General features: G+C 41.6%; 1 protein-coding gene across 1 annotated transcript in view; it reads left to right on the top strand.

Moving 5' to 3' along the window:
- The first annotated feature begins 6,916 nt into the window (after positions 1 to 6,916).
- The window catches only part of LOC144721801 (Kv channel-interacting protein 4-like), a 124,943-nt gene continuing 112,681 nt past the window's right edge, over positions 6,917 to 19,178 (top strand). Inside the window, exon 1 of the mRNA XM_078599723.1 lies at positions 6,917 to 7,016. Within this exon, the coding sequence (XP_078455849.1) occupies positions 6,917 to 7,016 (100 nt within the window). The remainder of the gene's footprint in view (positions 7,017 to 19,178) is intronic.

The following is a 19,178-nucleotide window of genomic DNA, read 5'->3' as shown; positions in this document are numbered from 1 at the left end:
AACTTTCATCAGCTAGCTGAGACCATGTCACTATGGGTTTGAATGGGGTCCTGGGTGTACACCCACCACCGAAGTGGAAGAATGGAAGGCGCATCTTGCAGATGACAAGTCGATGGTCAGTGGGCCTGGTGTTAAGGACATGGGCCCGCATCCGCTGTTCCGTCACTATGTAGTCCAGCAGATGTTCTTGCTTGGCACTAAAATCTAGCAGCCTCCTATCGTTGTTATTGAGCAGATCTGGCCCATGTCTTCCAATCACTCCAGACCAGGTGCTAGCATCATGACCAACTCGGGAAGTCACCCAACAAGATGACTCTATATACACACACACACATACACAATACGAAATGCTAAGAATGAGAGCTGCAGTCGATTGTTGGAACAGATGATGGGCACCCTTGCCTCCAGCATGGCTCTCAAAGGGGGAGGCCATGATAATAATTCAGGCACGCTCCACTCACAGTGCCGTAGCGACACTTGTCAATGGCATTGCTTGTGCTTCACAATCTCTCAGCCTCATGTGACTTATGCAAAACATTTGCTGAGGTGTATGGCTATATAGATTCATTACCCGATAAGGGGGTTGGTTGATTCTCTGATAATGGAAGAAAGTTTTTTCTCCAGATGAAATTGTAGATATGAATGCACATGCTATAAAATGATGAAAATCTCTTTGAAAACAGAGCAGTATGCTCATTACAAGCTTGCAGAGGCTAATAATGATATTTGCATTGTTACCGATACAATATAAAAGCGTGAGGATCATTTGTTTAACGTGAACGTGACGCTGCATTGTCAGCATAGTAAGAATTAATACAAGAATAACCAACTGTGACCACATGTAACTTGCGAGTAATGCAATCTGCAACAGTCAAATGTGGCGTGTCGATATCAATAATTAAACGATACAAGTACAATGCCCGAGTCTGATGTGGTAGGTGTACAAGGAGCATGTAAAGTCAGGCCTACAAGAAGCTCGCATGCATTCACTTATATTCTTGGTTCTTTCGGTAAAGTCACGTAGAAGGGAAATAAAAATAATAAAATAATAAAAATATTAAACAATACAAATTCTCACGACGTTTCGACTGCAACACAAGCAATCATCATCAGGCAATCATCACCTGATGATGATTGCTTGTGTTGCAGTCGAAACGTCGTGAGAATTTGTATTGTTTTATATTTTTATTATTTTATTATTTCTCTTCTACGTGACTTTACCGAAACAACCAAGAATATGAATCCCTGCAGTCACGAAAGCTTTAAATCAAAATGCATTCACTTGTTTAAAAATAATCTCAGAGCATGTTTAACCCGAGTCGTCCCCCAATAGACATGAGTAATGGATGGATCGAACAAGCCGCGCAATATTAAACCTTTTTCTATTTGCATTTGGGTACTCGTTGATGAATAAAGCACGCCTGAAGAGAACCGGTGCGTATCCAAGTTGTCCATTATTCACTTCCCTATGATCTCCATTAACAGCAGGCTCAGTGGGACAGTGGTTATGATTTCTCGCCACTTCACGGGGAGTTCAACAGGCGATGTCCTACGGATGGGATTGTCCACGCCACAGCAAGATGAAATTTCCACCACGAGCTCAGGGCTGCGATTCCATCGCTGTTATACGTAGTGAATGAATTCTTTCAAAATTTAAGCTCGGCGCGGGCATTTTCTGATGCAGATGGCAATATCTGTGATGCCTCATATGTCCGTGATGCTTCACAGTGCACCTGGCCTGGTAACGTCCCCACCACTTAATAAAAGGTGACCTTAGTAAATTAAAATAATGAAATAGTTAATAATGAAAATTTATCAAAATTAGTGTTGTCATAATAATTCTATATTTATTTAAAGTCGCGCATTTTGATGTGACGTTATATTTCTCAAACCCCCCCCCCCTCGTCACACATCGTCAAAAATGTCTGACCCCCCCCCCCCTAGGTGCGTGACGTCATTTATGGACGGCCTCTAACATTACCAGTCAGCCGTTTTCGTTTCAAGAATAAAATATCGTGTTCAATCGTAACAATAATTTGCCAATCAAAAACACAACCAAGAAGTGCTTTCAGTTAGCACAGGTTTCATTCAGTATCATTATAATGGGGCCGATAACTCAGCTAGGGCTGGTCCACATGAGTACGCTGAGGCATTAATGTCTGGGTCCCACACCAAGCTGTTTTCCTGTGTGTCAGCCTTTGTGCACTACTTACTCTGTGTTCTACATGTAAATAAAGACATACGCTTTTCTGCTAAGGTCAGGCAGTCCATCACATTAATTCAGCCAACGCACAAACTCTGCTTGGATCTATGTTCACCAAAGAGAATTTTCACCACAAATATTGGATCTTTGTCAACGAGGCATGAGTCAAATATACCTGTTGATATATGGTATGTGAATGTATCAATAGAGGAGAGCGTTATTTACAGGTTTACTGCAAAGCTACATCACAAGTAATTGCTGTGTACCGCAAGCATTGCAGCAATGCTACATCACATCAATAATGTTAAGAACATCCTCAAAGAGCCATTGAACGTTTCGCGAAGATTTATATCCTTGTATTTGTTTTCCAACATGATTTTACCTCGACCTTTTAGATATGTTTTCCTTAGAATATACACTTTGTATATTGTGAAAGGGACACAATTGGGAAATACAGCATATTATTTATATGCGTGAAATAATAGACTAATGGGTCTGTAGTTCTTTAAGCCAGTTGCATCAAAAAACTGTTAACGCATTCTAACAAAGATTGCACGTGCTAATGCAATGGCTTTGTCTGTCTGTCCGTCTGCAACGTCAGGTGTTGATAACTGTCATTAAGATGACCCAGTACATTGTAACCAAAATGTTGCAGTCGTGGTGTTAGTGAACCTGGCCAAATTGGTCAAGCCTAGTAACCCTTTATATGCTTCTTGGCGCCCTTTTTCAGCTGTGCAACCCATTCCCTTTCAACTAACAGATTCCAACTTTTATGAAGTGACAATTTATCAAGATAGAATCACCGCACCACTGTATTCATTTATTGTATTGTAACTGTAATTGCCCTTCAGTGTGCGCACGCTCACTGAAGGGCAGATTGTTTTTTAATATTTAATATAGAAACAGGAAAAACATATTTTAGCAATAAAACGAATATTCTTAAATCAGAAAATGCATTTTAAAAATCCATCATCACTCTAATACTGAAATGCAAACTCAGTATTAAAAATGATAGATTGGCAAAGTTTAGATGACGCATATATAGTGCCACACGTGTGATAAATGATAAAAAGCAGGACTGTGATTAAAAGCTCTCATGCCATCCAAGTCAAGAAAAAACATGAGAGTATGTAACTCTAAGTGATTCAATCTGAAAACCCACCAACAGTAACTGCATTTAATTGCCATTAAAGACTTTTGAGTGGCACATACAACATGCAAAATGAATTTCCTCCCATTGACCATTGGTAAAGTGAAAGAGCAGTTCAAAGGGCAACACATTAGTTTTCTCTCGTGTTGCAATCAAATTCTGTTTCTCCAAAAGTAAGTAATGGGTGCCTCAGGGCCTGCTTTAAACAATAGAGGGTTTTTTTTGCATTTAGAGCCTGCGTTATGCCACTGAGTTGTTCATGGATCGCAGTGAGCGTAAGCGAATAAAAGTCCGTGCCAGCTGGATGGCATATTCTGAAGTCGACGTGTTGGTCCGTAGCAATTGCCCAGCTGTCGTTGCGACTGTTGCTGGGCAGGCTGAAGGAGGCTGACGACCCAGATTGGCAGCAGCGCCGTGTGTTGATATTGATATGTATGGTTTTGCTTCCACTGAGCCATTGCTTGTAAGGATGCTTATTTCCCTCGAGGCATCTCACTTGCTGTTTTTCTTGGGCCATGAAAAAAATTTGGATTGGGTTTTAAACCACTTGGGCACTTCGGATGATTAAAACACCGTTTTCACTCCGGGTTTTAGTCTGCCAACTTTACATACACTGCATTGCATTATTTTGTTCTATTTTTAAGTGTTCCGTGTGCGTTTCATGAGGGAGGGTTTCTCTTCCGGAAAGAAATCGTTTTCCAGCGATTTGTTTTCTCTTAGTTCATACGAAAAATTTATTTTGCAGCAGCGCAGTGTGTTGATATTTTACACGTTAAATATTTAAAACATTAAATATTTCATGGATTGAATCTCAAATGGTTCCCCAAAACTATTCGCGCGTGCTTTTAGTTAGAGATTAAGGGTAAAGTGCGTCCTTGCGCGAAATACTTTTGCAAACACAAATGCAGTACTGTGTAATGGCTTGTCGGCACACCACTATATTGCACATGTTTAACCGTGCGGGCATTTGTTAAACCACTTAATCTGTTTATAGTTTTTTTCTATTACTTTCTGCTGAAGGGGGGAAACTGTGAATTCTGGTTCTCCCTACGTGTTTTCTTCATGTGCTGGGAGTTTTTGAAGTTCTTGAAAAGGCTCCCATAAAGTGGGGCGGAATGTTGGACATCATGACGGAAGATACTCAGTGAAACTTGACAAATGCAATATTATGCAGCAGCACAATATTGAAAACCGACGCAGTACGACTCATTCCGGTCATGGATATACGGACATTATATATACAATATGTATGTGTATCTGTATCCCTATCGTCTGCACAACTACAAACCCTCCCCCTCACAATTTTGGTAGCAAATTAAAGGTATGCGAGTACACATAAACTGTGCAATGTTTTTAGTTATTAAATGTTCGAGATTTGAAGTTTTCGTGACTGCAAGGATCCATACTCTTTGGTTTTTTCGGTAAAGTCACGTAGGTAATTTTTTTAAATAAATTAAATGTTTGCAAATATCCACATTTAACAATTAACTAAGCCAGTCTTTTAAATAAACATCCACATTTAATATGGATAATAAAAACCCCAATATGGTTACCAGCATTAAATGGACATATAAGTGTGTGCCCACGCCCATTGCAATCCTCTGTTGTAATTCATTTCGGATTTGGTGGATATGGGAGCAGCTATTGCAGTTGTCATCGCTGTCATTTTTGCCCAAGTAAACTGCAATTACTGTCGTCTCTCCGGGCCATGTTTAAGAATCGTTATGGTTCACTGAAAATCCATAAAAGCTCCAACAGCCGAACTACATCAAACCCTTAATATTCGCGGGTTTATTTTTTTACACTCGCGGTTTTGCGTATTGGCGAAAAATGAATTGTAGGGCTATTTGAATTTCGCTGAGTTGTATTTTTAAATCCTTTATATTAAGTTCACTTGCTTGCTTGCTTGCGCGCTTACGACCGTGCAAATCTTTCGGTCGTTTTTTAACCCAGTTCCCGTGATCCAATCGAGCTGACATTTTGCACACAGACTCGTTGTGCGTGACAATTTATTTTCGTGAAAATTTTTTTCCTAAATTTTCCACTTTTTAGGAACATTTTTTTTTTCATATTCAATTTAAAATACCAATGTGATAAAAATGAAACTCTTACTCAAGAAAAACAGAAATGAATAATAAAATAAAACCGATGCCACGCATATAAAGGATTTATAGTGAAAAACTTTGTTTTACGGGTTAATTTTTACTATTTCGGGCCGGAGGACGCGAGCGTACGCGACGGCCCGACAGGAATTCGTGCTTCTCCATTCTCCCATGGAGAAGCAAAATGCTCCTTCATGGAATAAATCAAAGGTGACCTTAGTAAATTTATATAATGAAATAGTTAATAATGAAAATTAATCAAAATTTGTGTTGTTATAACAATTCTATATTTATTTCAAGTTGCGCATTTTTATTTGATGTCACATTTTTCACCCCCCCCACCCCCCCTCGTCACACATCGTCACACATCGTCACAAATGTCTGACCTCCTCCCCCCCAGGTACGTGACGTCATTTCTGGACGGCCCCTAACCCAAAAACCATTTGGAATCGCATTACTGTTAAATTAATAGCTTTCCACTTTGTATAAACGACAGCCGTTAATTACACAAAACAGCTCGCGTGGAGAGCAAAATACGACGTTTGACACTTTTCCAAATCGACTTCGGTGGTCCGTTGTACAGAAGTGGCAAGCGCGCCGTTCCCATAATCGGGCATCATTTCTCTCCGCGCTTTTGTATTCATCTCGAAATCCTTCAAAGGGGTCCGTCCGGCAATTGCATGTTGTGCAGCCTTTAGCCATGGACCGCCGCCTCCGCATCGGGAGGGAATTCAGGAGAGGAGAGAGAGAAGAAGTACATGCGAGAAAGAGAGGGCGTTTAATGCTTATGCAGTAAGGTAGAGAGAGAGAGGAAGAGAGTGGTGGGTGGGGGTTGCTTTCTGTTTAACTCCATCCAGCGCTTGGCAGAAGGAGAAGCCCAAGGCGCAACAGCGTGCGGCGCGTCTCTCTCGTCTGTCTCTCTGTGTGCGTGTGGGGGGTGTCGCACGGCTCGCCACTACCTAGGAGGGAAGCGAAGCGAGGCGGACACGAGCAAGCCAGCAAGCCGGGCCAGCTGTTATGCAGGGGGCGACATTGAGAACAGAGGGCGAGCGGGCACGCCGCGGCCGCGTTGCACCGTTCTCGTAATGAACGAGTAACTAACTGCCCTTCGTCTGTCGTGACTGACGATCGGGACAATTAAACTGGGCACGTTCTAAAGTTGATGTTCTTTTGCCCTCCTCCAAGGCTTTGTTGTCGCGCCGTTTTTTTGTGTGGCTGCAGCAGCAGCAACAAAACCGTTGACGAGCCTCAGTTTGTCGAGCTCAAATGTAAATTGTGGAAATAGAACGCGGGCAGCGGTGCAATTGATTGCATTGGTAAAGCCAATTGAGATTGTGGCTTTTTGATCCCGGAAACAACGGCAGTGGCATTGAACCCACCGCTTGCTCTTGACGAGGTGGTTGGTGAGCATTCGGAAGAAAGGCAGGCAAGGCCCGGTGTGTTAGGAATGCAGACATCGTCATGAATTTGGAAGGACTTGAGATGATCGCCGTGCTGGCTATGATCGTGCTCTTTGTGAAGGCTCTGGAACAGTTTGGGCTCCTTGAGGACGATGAGGAAGGTACGGTTCACTTCAAACTCAATCGCACACCTCCGTTTGATCCGAATGCGTTCGGCATGGATCAACAACCTAAGTCCATGAATTAAAAAAAATTGGCATTTTATAAATTTATTCATTTACTTCTATTTAGGGCACATTTGTAACGAGTTGTTTGCTTAAATAATATTGTTCATAAAGCAAATATATAAAGATTTGTTTGAGTTTCATTTGTATCGGCTACAGTATTGAAATAAGCCTCCTAGATAGGTACCCTTGAATTGCTTTGTTGTAACGATGGTTAAATGAACTTGCATTTATGTACGTTGATAATTTTTTATGAGTTTTCTTAGTTTTAAAATTACATAATGGAAAATAGTGCAACGAGTTGTTTGCTTAAATAATGTTATTAATAAAGCAAATAGATAAACACAATGCATTTGAATTTTGATTTAAAGCTTTCGTGACTGCAGGGATTCATATTCTTGTTTCATTCGGTAAAGTCACGTATAAAAATATAAAACAATATTTTTATTATTTCCCTTCTACGTGACTTTACCGAAAGAACCAATAATACAATGCATTTTAGTTTAATTTGTATCAGCTACAGTATTTAAATAAGCCTCCTAGATATGTACCCTTGAATTGCTTTGTTATAACGATGGTTAAATAAACTTGCATGCATGTACGTTGATAATTTTTATGAGTTTTTTTTGTTTCAAAATGACATAATGGAAAATAGTGTAAGTGTAGTGATTATAATAAAGTTAGTTTGAATGTCAATAAAATACCAGCGAAGTGCATTTAATTTTAATGTTGAATTTAAAACTGAAATGTTGAGTTTATTGAAACATTAAATATTACAAAATAGTACTGTATTTCATTCCTGTATTATAGAGTATTATATTATACAGATACAATATTAATTAATCTACATTTTGTATAAATGAAAGTATGAACTATGATGTAATTTGTAATGTCGTTAATACCCAAATATATATATATATCAAAGAAGAACATGCAATAACAATAGGGAATATTTGTTAAGTTAAAATCTATTCAGTCCAACAAATGTAAGCACGTAAATGCAAACACGACTTTAATCTTCACAAACAAGTTCGCTAAAAAAACATGTGTTGGGTCCTTTTAAATGTACATTGTCACTTTTTAATACATATTACAGTAAGTTAAACCAGGCTCAATGAGGCCAGACGTAAAGTAGCCCACCAGCATGGGCTGAACGTTGATTATGATTTTCCAAATGTCTGGTAACAAGAGTGTGCATGCTAATGCAGGCTGCGATCAGGATGCCTTGGTGGCAGGTATGAAATGGTTTTGCTGAGGGTGAGCTGAATGGCCAAGGCTTTCCACTCGAGCTGTGTTTATGCAACAGATAGCAGCACCCTGCCCACTCACCCCAATGGAACGACTGCTATCAAGCAAACCGACTCGTTGGAGCCACGGCAGATTATGAACGAAATACATTGATTTTCACCTAATTGTTTTCATTGAAAATGCGATTACGTACATCTATGAAATATCCTTTTAACCTTTTTTTAAGTATTTCGTTTTATCGTTTGTAACAAGTATCAATACTGATGAGTGTATTTTTTAAAGGAATTGCTTACTGATACACGTTGGACTTGCACACCTGTAGAGCAGGCAGGCTATGCAACGAGGCCTTGGGCGTTTTTACATGAAAAAAGACCGCAAGTATAATTGAAATCGCTGTTATTATTGAGTTGACATTTAACCTAATGCTTCATACTTTGTCGTGTGATATTAAATCGCGTTGATAAGCAATCGGAGAGACGATAGAAATTCAAGATGATGAAAAAAATAATCGGCTATAGGCCTTTTGGCAAGAATACAGCTTTTTCTTTTTTTATCATATAGAAATGATTTTTCATTAAAAAGAATATTCTATCAACGAGTCGGTTTGTTTTTGCAATTGTTACTTCTCGATGCAAGCTGCTTTCCAACATATATCTGAATTGTATCAATGTCTGATGCTATGAATCTCTGTGCAGAATTAATAATACGTTTCCTATTAATTACAGTGTATTGCTGTGAATCAAATATGAATATTCTAAGTGCAGGAAGGAATAACAAAACAAGGGAGAATTTTATGTATTTATCCAAAATTAGGTTGACTAAACAAGACAAACAATCCAGATGGAGGATTGTCACCTAATCCATATGCTGTGTATCTATAGGCTGTGTATCTATAGGCTGTGTATCTATAGGCTGTGTATCTATAGGCTGTGTATCTATAGGCTGTGTATCTATAGGCTGTGTATCTATAGGCTGTGTATCTATAGGCTGTGTATCTATAGGCTGTGTATCTATAGGCTGTGTATCTATAGGCTGTGTATCTATAGGCTGTGTATCTATAGGCTGTGTATCTATAGGCTGTGTATCTATAGGCTGTGTATCTATAGGCTGTGTATCTATAGGCTGTGTATCTATAGGCTGTGTATCTATAGGCTGTGTATCTATAGGCTGTGCATCTATAGGCTGTATATCTAACAGCTAGAATGATGTGGGTTAAATTGGCATTGAGCCCAGAACTGTGAATTTAACAGTTGTAAATGAACAAATATATTGTACAATAAATATAAACTTTTTTATTTTAAATAACACGACTGTATTTTGGAAACCTATGTTATTAAATTCGCGTTATTAGAAGATCGTTTATGACCGTGTATAATATGCGATTTGGAAATATTAAATCATACTCAAACAAGATTAAAACATTGCTTTGGAATTATAGTTTTGTGGATATCTGAGCTATAGGCAGCAGTGGTTGTAAGTTATGAATGGTGTTCTCAGTAACTGTTGCTTGATTATATATATTTTCTTATCTCAGTAAACTTTGCATTGCTGGGACAAATTAGGGTCGCGCACGCCAAGTGTTGTGAAATATTGCGTGGTTAAATATTGTGTTGTTATTTATAGTGTTGTTAAATATTGTGTTGTTATTTATAGTGTTGTTAAATATAGTGCGCAGGAAGCAGGATCATCGGTTCAATTTTTTCTCCTTTCTCTCCGTCTTTTGTCGTAGACTATTTTACCACCAGCACAAAACAGCTCCGTTCTGTACGCGTAACGTGGGGACACCGATGATAAATCTCCTTCAACTCTTGAAATGTGTCATGAATATGCACGAGTGGGTCGATTGCCAGCAATCGGGGTTCACGGGTGAAATGTATGTTCATTCAAAAGTCCTCCACCATTCATGGACATTCTTAAGTCAAGGTTTATAATACAAAGGGAATGCTACGTATATTTTTTTCACGTTTTCTTACCTGTAAATATTCTGTTGAACCATTAGGAATTCATACAAGTACAAAATATGATTATAATATATGATTGGTGTTTCTATGAAAATTCGTTCCTTACAAATGTTTAAACGCCCTCCTTTATCACTCCTATGACTCATGGACCAATCTCTGGCTGTCAACCAGACTGATCACTGTGATGAACTTCGGCTTGTGATGAATCTGGCAACGAACGCCTGTTAAGCTTCATAAACATCGGTGCTCACTTCCATGACTAATTTCTGCTCTCAAAACAGTCGCCAGTGGCGGCAAAAAGGATAGGCTGTTGAAAATTATATTGTAGACTGAACTTTTATCAAATGCCTTTAAAGTCATTGGCAATACTCTGTTCATTAAATGTCTGGTTATCTTCTTTTTAACGTGTTCTTTTTTGTGCTTTGTCACATTAACTTGTTTGGTTTGTTCCTAATTTAGACAAGAATGTTGAACATGTTTCTTATGCTACAAGGACAGATTTTCCATCCATGCGAAAAAAATTAAATCATCCGTGTCATTGGTGATGTGCACGTGACTGATGGGGTGGGGGCGGTGGTGCAGCGGTTGGCGCACTGTGCACAATGAACGGGCGGCGACGTGAGATTTATTTTTGGCCACGGCTAAATATAAGTGGCAAGCGATATCTCGCCTAGCACTGAACCCACCTCCTTCATAGCCCACACCGACCAGCACGGGAGGGAAGTATGATCAAGAAACCACTGGGTGGATGGGCAGAGCTCATGAGTTATTGTGATTCGATTGAGTGGCCGCTCTGAGAAGAAGATTTTGTGGTTGTCGTTCCCAAAAAGAAAAGGGGGGAAATAGTGGGGGGTCGACTGAGGTCACGGTAATGCTCACGTTGCATTTCACAGCCTCAAAGAGAAATTGTATTCCCCACCCCATCACACGCTACGCCTGGCGTAATTGTTGTTGTTGTTGTTTGTCACGGCAATAGCACACCTTGAAGATCTTTTATTGAAATCGTCAATGGCGAATCATAGAAACGTGCTTATGGGGGGAGGAGGGGTGGGGGGCTGGCTCAAGTTAGAAGTATAGAACGAGGTGCGGGGCTGCTGCTTTGAGGTTGCGTGACATCGGCGGCACATCGGCTCGAGAGAAATTGAGAATGCAGCACAGAGGAGGAGGAGGAGGAGCTCGGCGGGGAATTTGATGTGCGGATCGTTCCCGTGAGGGTCATCTCGCGCCACGGACATTTATGTGCATCGTAATCGAACATTTGTATTGGCAAGTTGGTTTTGTGCTGTATTTGATTTTGGCCGTGGGCTCTAACGTAACGGAACGCACTGCGTGCATTCGTGTGGATCTGTGAACACTGTTTTTGTGAATGAGATTCCAATGTTACTTACGAATCGCGTGTTGTAGTTATATATGCAGTTACGTGAGGCATTATTTTCGAAAAAGGCTTTTTTTATGTGACCATATTTAGATAAAGTTTACACCTGTACACTATGATGGATTAATCTGCAGAATGTGGATGTTAGCTTTGGACATTCATGATTGTCTGTGGTTAGCTAAATGAGGAAGTATATAAGAACTCTCTGCTAATCCGTTACCATCTTACCTGCGACTCGTATTATCCACAGGAGCCGTTAAGTCTGTGAAAACTCACCCAACTCTTCCAATTATCTGGCAAAAAGTTCCTGCAGATAAGTGGAGTACATTCACAGGTGTAACCCCGCAGACAATAGCATCCGCGATATTGATCACTCCTCGTTACTGCAGATAAGAGGAGTTCTGTATGTAAGTTAAATGACGTTTTAATTGTGAGTGGGAGAAGCGGTGGCACATTGGTTAGCGCACTGTAGCACGAACCTGATAATGACTTTTTGTCTAATAAAATATGGAACATTCATAAATGTTGTAAAAGTTTACCGGCCAATCGGCTTAATGTGGAACATGTGATGAAACTCAGTCAGTTGAAGACGAGTGCTTAAAGTCATAGACACACCCCTCAATTAAAATAAACTGCAGGAGTAACGAGCGCGGTGCGTTAGTAACTTTAGACAGTTTTATGGTGCCCGTCTCGCGTGGCTGTTATTTTAATCACGCGAAAAGTGAGATCCATACACACGCCACAGTCAACGAACGTGTCGTGACCTAACCGTGATGTAGAACGTGATGCTGTCCCGGCAAGGAAGTGCGGTCGAAGATAAACTCAGACGTTCAAGTATACAAGTAAATTATCTTATACAGTTTTGTTATCATGAGGGTTATTTATCTGTATACATTTTTTTTAATGTATATAAATTATATGAAACACTTATTCTTGGTTCTTTCGGTAAAGTCACGTAGAAGGGAAATAATAAAATAATAAAAATAAAACATAATAAAATAATTCTCAGGACGTTTCGGCCACAACGCAAGCAGCCGTCCTCAAGTGAAGAACAGGTCTGTCGGAAAGACAGACCTGTTGTTTTATTATGTTTTATTTTTATTATTTTATTATTTCCCTTCTACGTGACTTTACCGAAAGAACAAAGAAGATGAATCCCTGCAGTCACGAAAGCTTTAAATCGAAATATATGAAATACTGTTATGGATTACTTTACGGTTCAAATTTACTCTTTAACTCCGATTATTAATGAGTTTCCAGAGCTCGCATGGCCCTCGCATTTTCAAGAGTAAATAATCCGCAAGGTACGTTGGTTTGAACTAAAATATGAAGAAACTGATATTTACACATCACATGCCTAGCCTGAACAAAGTGCATACAGATTGCCAAATTCTTGAGAGGACTCTCTTCATTTGTCATTCTGTCACTCAGGGTTCAGTCAGGGCATGGTTTCCTGGTAAAAACAATTCCAGAAAAATGTTTTCTCTTTACTCCACAACAAATACCACCACATCTGCTTCCAATTCTACAGCATCCTCTGCCCGTCTTACAAGCATTTACAAGCATTAATATAATGCAATTCTTATTTTAAGCCTCATTTTAAATTTAAGTGTACATTTGTGTCTTTCAATAAGAATTTAACAACAGAAACAGCTGTTGCCTGTAACTTGTGTTCCGAACAGGACATGGTTATAATCTCGTCAGGCTAAGGATGAGGTTTGTAGCATATTGAATCATGGCAAAGTTGTTCCCAACAAAATATAATAACAACTAAAATTGTTTACATTTCCTTAAACCATTTGCAACACACATTCATGTGTGCTTGTATTTGGAGCTTAAAATTGGCAGACAAGGTTTGCGACATGTAACCTTGTAACATTGTTAAATCAACACACATTAAATTGGTTTTGTGCCGGTGAGTTTAAATTTCCCCTTATATTCATCGCATTAACATGCAGACCTCATTTTGTGGTATGCAGTATTTTATGCTTTGGGCATATTTTTTGTATCAAGCCATGACCCATCAAATGAGGACGTGGGAGGTTCATCTAATTACACATCATTCATTGTGCAGCGGAAGAAACATCGGTGACATCTCGGTTGCAGATCAACTGCTCGTTGCATATATGATTTAATGTGTGGGATCACAATGTTGTTTTGTGTGTGTCCCTCGTCACATTTTTCATAGCTATTAGGAACCCAGTTAGGTTAAAAAACTATTTTAACGCCATATCACACTTATCAGGCTCAGCCACGATTCTCACACCAGCCATAATCAGGCAGGCCCAGGGTGGGTGTCAGACAGGCCCAGAGTGGGTGCCAGGCAGGCCCAGGGTGGGTGTCAGGCAGGCCCAGAGTGGGTGCCAGGCAGGCCCAGGGTGGGTGCCAGGCAGGCCCAGAGTGGGTGCCAGGCAGGCCCAGGGTGGGTGTCAGGCAGGCCCAGAGTGGGTGCCAGGCAGGCCCAGGGTGGGTGCCAGGCAGGCCCAGAGTGGGTGCCAGGCAGGCCCAGAGTGGGTGCCAGGCAGGCCCAGGGTGGGTGCCAGGCAGGCCCAGGGTGGGTGTCAGGCAGGCCCAGGGTGGGTGTCAGGCAGGCCCAGGGTGGGTGTCAGGCAGGCCCAGGGTGGGTGTCAGGCAGGCCCAGAGTGGGTGCCAGGCAGGCCCAGGGTGGGTGTCAGGCAGGCCCAGGGTGGGTGCCAGGCAGGCCCAGGGTGGGTGTCAGGCAGGCCCAGGGTGGGTGTCAGGCAGGCCCAGAGTGGGTGTCAGGCAGGCCCAGGGTGGGTGTCAGGCAGGCCCAGGGTGGGTGTCAGGCAGGCCCAGAGTGGGTGCCAGGCAGGCCCAGAGTGGGTGTCAGGCAGGCCCAGGGTGGGTGTCAGGCAGGCCCAGAGTGGGTGCCAGGCAGGCCCAGGGTGGGTGTCAGGCAGGCCCAGGGTGGGTGTCAGACAGGCCCAGAGTGGGTGCCAGGCAGGCCCAGGGTGGGTGTCAGGCAGGCCCAGAGTGGGTGTCAGGCAGGCCCAGGGTGGGTGGCAGGCAGGCCCAGGGTGGGTGTCAGGCAAGCCCAGGGTGGGTGTCAGGCAGGCCCAGGGTGGGTGTCAGGCAGGCCCAGGATGGGTGTCAGGCAGGCCCAGGGTGGGTGTCAGGCAGGCCCAGGGTGGGTGCCAGGCAGGTCCAGAGTGGGTGTCAGGCACCACTTGCTGGCCTTCACTTTGGACCACCCTCGGATGCAGTCGTGATGTTATGAGCACGATGCAGAATTGAGCGAGAGGGTCATTGTCTGTCCTTGCTGAGGTTTAACCTGAGGGCCATGCAAAAACAGGGGGGAGAGGGCACGGGTGGAGAAGGTTGGGGCAGGAAATGTATGTTAACTTAGGGTAGCCTAAATTAATCCAAACCTGGATTGGGGTTAGCGTTGTCTGGAATATTGCAAGTTGAAGCAGTAAACCCCATAACCCCAATCCAGGGTGTAAGGGTTATCGAGTACATTGCAAGTCTAAGCAGTGTGCCTGATAACCATAACCCCAGTCCAGGCTTGGATTAGGTTAGGCCATGCTGTACCAAGTTTCACTCGGACTACAGAGGGTATAAAGACGGGAATGTTTTGGAGAGGGTGGAAGGGCAGGGTGCAAGTCCACGGGTAGCCGCATGACTCGTGAAGCATTTGGACAAGAGCTGAGCCCGCTGGAATGGCCAAGGTCATTCCAGGGCCGACTTATATAGTATAGTAGTAGTATTATTATTATTATATTTTTAATGTATTTATTTTTAGTGACTTGGTTACCTTTCCAATGCTTTGCACTCCTATCGTTTGTTTTAAAGTGTTGTGGTAACTTTTTGACCCGTCCCTGTTGGACATCTGTGAATAAGAGCTTCATAGACCATTTGCCAGTGGTCAAGGATACATAGCACAAGACCTCTCCCAGAGAGTTGTGACCTTTAGCAAGTGCGACACGACTCATCGGCTGTTATGCAGAACTAAACTATTCACAAAGTAACTATTGGTGTTGTTTTTAGGTCCACGCTACTGCCAAAATTAAGGTCGGTTGAGAGTTACCATTTATAACCTAGGGAAATAATTATAATTATTGTGCTTAGAGCAAGGGTTGTAACCATGAGCAAGAGTAAATTGTAGGGGATGGAGGGACAGAAAGCATATGCAGAACTCAGGACACCAAAATTATATCTTAATATAACATTCAGAGCACTCGTGTTATTTGCGGGTATCGTTAAAAGCAGCCCATTATGTAATATCGCCCACATACCCTTGTGTCTGACGTCCTCTGGTCTAACATCTATTTATCAGTGTTTTTTGTTTGCATTCTTGCCACAAGCATTGTGGTTAATGCACACATGGTTCCATGTAAAAGGTTTCAGTTTGGTGTTTTAACATCTTAACACCTGTTTTTTTGCCAGAAAAAAGGGTGAAAAAACCTATTATCAGCGTGTAATACTATGCTGCAATACCTTATACAAGCGTGTAGCGTGACCTCCGCATTTAAATGGAACATGCCGATATGCCACGTGACTGTACTTCTGGACAGGTGCGGCCTCATGGTGAAACATGCCGTGCCAAACCTATTATCTTCGTTCAACCCAAAGTTTCACGCGAAGGCTTTGCAAGCATCACGTTGCCTCACGCATTTCATGCAGCCAGGTGGCAACTCTCCAGGCGACATTTTGATGGGAATTACGAACGCCGAAGATGCATCCAGGCCTAGTTAATGATTCAGCGCCCAGGCATTTTCACGTGTTAAATGCCACCGTCATTCTCTTGAAAGCAATCGACATGCTTAGTGTGGTATGGTTTATCACAGTGTGATGGAGCTTATTAAAGTGTCTGCTTTGACCAAATGACTGAATTCTATTTCGGGGTTTTTTGTATGTTTTTCTTTCCCCCACAAAAACATAATTATTGAGAGTGATGTTTGGCTCATGCGAGTATAAATGGACCAAACTGAAACATTTATTTACAATGAAAATATAATGAACACAATCTCACTGACTGATACCTTAACCCTTTAGTGGTTTTATTTAATAAAAACAATGCATTTTTGATGCAGAAAGCATTTGTAAAGTATTTATTTCAGCTGCATAAGGGTGGAGCGGTGGCGCAGTGGCCAGAACACTACGCTAAGAACCTGGTGACCTCAGTTCTATTTTGATTTTGTTTTACTTTTTACCAGGTAAGGCCCACTGAGCTCTACAGCTCTTTATCAGAAGCGACCTGGCCACAAATAGTTTAACGAAGTGGATTTTCACGTGGACATTTATTGCAGCCAAATACTCGACGAGCATGTTGTTTCAAAATGTGGAGGGACAAATTGAAGGACCCGGAGAAAAATCCATGCAACCGCGGGGAGAGAGAGAACATGCAAACTCCAAATATAGAGGCGTCAATTCCTGGCCACTCCTAACATCAGTGCTGAGCGATATCTGAGCTGGTCCTTGGCCCCCCTATTCACTTCCTGGCACTGACTGACCAGCATGATGTAATATGGCAAAATACCACCATCACTGACACAGCATGGGAAGCTCTTCACCAGCAGCGTGATAAAGGGCTTCCAAAAAAATGTAAATGAATGGCTTAATGAGTTTCTCAATGATGTCACAGTTGCTATCGAAGTACAGGCCAGTCGATGCGACTGAGTAGGAAATGTTGTTGCTCAGTACTGATTGAAATAGAAATGGTCACAGAGAGAGTGCAATAGATGTACGGTCTACACACTTCAATTTTGGGTATGAGTGAGATTATTTAGAGCCCACTTTGCCTTGAAACTGGTAGACTTATTTCGAAAAGAATGTATGTTTACATGGACATGCTCCCAATCACAGTGACACATTATAGAGTCCAGAAACAAGCAATCTGTGAAACATCGAACGTCTTAAAAAGATGAGTGCAGGCTGCAAACTGATTGAAAAATGTATTACAGTACTGCACTGGGTAATAGAAGTGGCTTGGCTTAAGAGCAACCACAACAGTACTTGTACGTACTTGAGTTGCAGCTGTTTTCATATTTTGTAAAAAATAAAAGAGTACATTTTGTTATCTACATGAAACTTTCAGCACTGTATATTAAAACAGAGATATTTAGATAAAAAGGACTGTGTTGTAAGAGTGCATCAGGTAGGTAGGTAATTTCCCCCAGTATTCTGAACAAATTATTTTCACCATTGTAGAAGAGTTTAGAGGTTTACAATAACGAATTGTGTGTACAAAATATGAGTAGTTTGCTTCGAGTCTTAAGCTGGCCTGATTTAAACCTATAATTATTTATAGAAATCAGCACTTCAACAGCACAGGCCCTAGATAGCAATAGATATCACTTGGAGGTGCAATCCAACTTGACATTATTCTCAAGCATCCCCATTACATACAAGTAGATAGCACAGGGAAATTCGGTCTGTGCGACCCACAGTCAGTGAAAACAAATCAGCTGTTACAGAGTTGCTCCATGTAAAAAGATGGTTTTCCCTTGGTGTGAGATTGTTAAAACTCAGCTATATTTAATTTTACCAGGTAGCTATTTTTAGAAGCGACCTGGCCATAAGTGATAGCCCAACAAAGTGGCTTATCACGTGGACATTGGTAGCAGCCAAGTACTCTGAACGCGTGTTTCTAAATGTGGAGGGAAAATCTGAGAACCCCGATGAAAATTCACGTGACCACGGGGAGAACACGCACCATCTAAATACAGCAGCAGGCGTCAGGGTTGGGATCAATACCACGACCTCCTGCATACCAGGCGAGGGAGTTAACATCTTGCCACCGTGTGTGATTGCCGCTGAAACATGAACTGCATCGCCAATTCATCACGGGTTTTTTTCAGATTTTTGGCATTAGCGAAAAAACACTTCAGCCACGTCATGTTGAAATGGATATAGGGTACATATTTGGGTCACGTTGTTGCAGCTATGATGAAAGATTAATTGGGAAGATTGTGCTCCAAACAATCCTAGCTATTTAAACGATTACGCTGTGGACATATATATTCACAAATTCCCACAATTTATCAAGTAATATAAAAATATGGCCTTGCCTTTTGAAATCTAAAGACACTGAATAGGGAAAGACGCAAATATACGTAGCAATATTTATTCGTAATTTATCATTAAAACACATTCTCGTAATCCGATGGGTTCTCGCTTTACTTTCCTAAAAAAAAGTTTTAGCCTTTGTGCAACATGGTGTTGACTTGTGGAAATATTAGATCTGCATTAAGATTGTTGCTGCTGCCTCTTTCCTGCAACCCATAGGAGAAATCTCAACTTACGCACTATTACCGTGAGCGTTTTCAAACTCTGTATAAAGTACACGTTTGTTAGTGCCATTTGAGAAATCTTAACAAGGACATTGCAACAGCATAGCGATTCTCGACGCTCGTTTTTGTTGTCAATGTACTACAAAAACCGTCGGCAGGCTTTCCAGAACCAACATATTTGAAGGAGAATCGTGTTGGTTGATCTGCAGCAGCCATGAATACTGAACACCTCCTGCCGGGGATTGGGACCTGTCCCGTGCGA

The sequence above is a fragment of the Lampetra planeri genome, chromosome 12 (genome assembly GCF_965212315.1).
Source record: "Lampetra planeri chromosome 12, kcLamPlan1.2.h2, whole genome shotgun sequence".
Lineage (NCBI taxonomy): Eukaryota > Metazoa > Chordata > Hyperoartia > Petromyzontiformes > Petromyzontidae > Lampetra > Lampetra planeri.
Note: the sequence above shows the minus strand (reverse complement) of the source record. Positions and strands in the feature narration are given on the sequence as shown.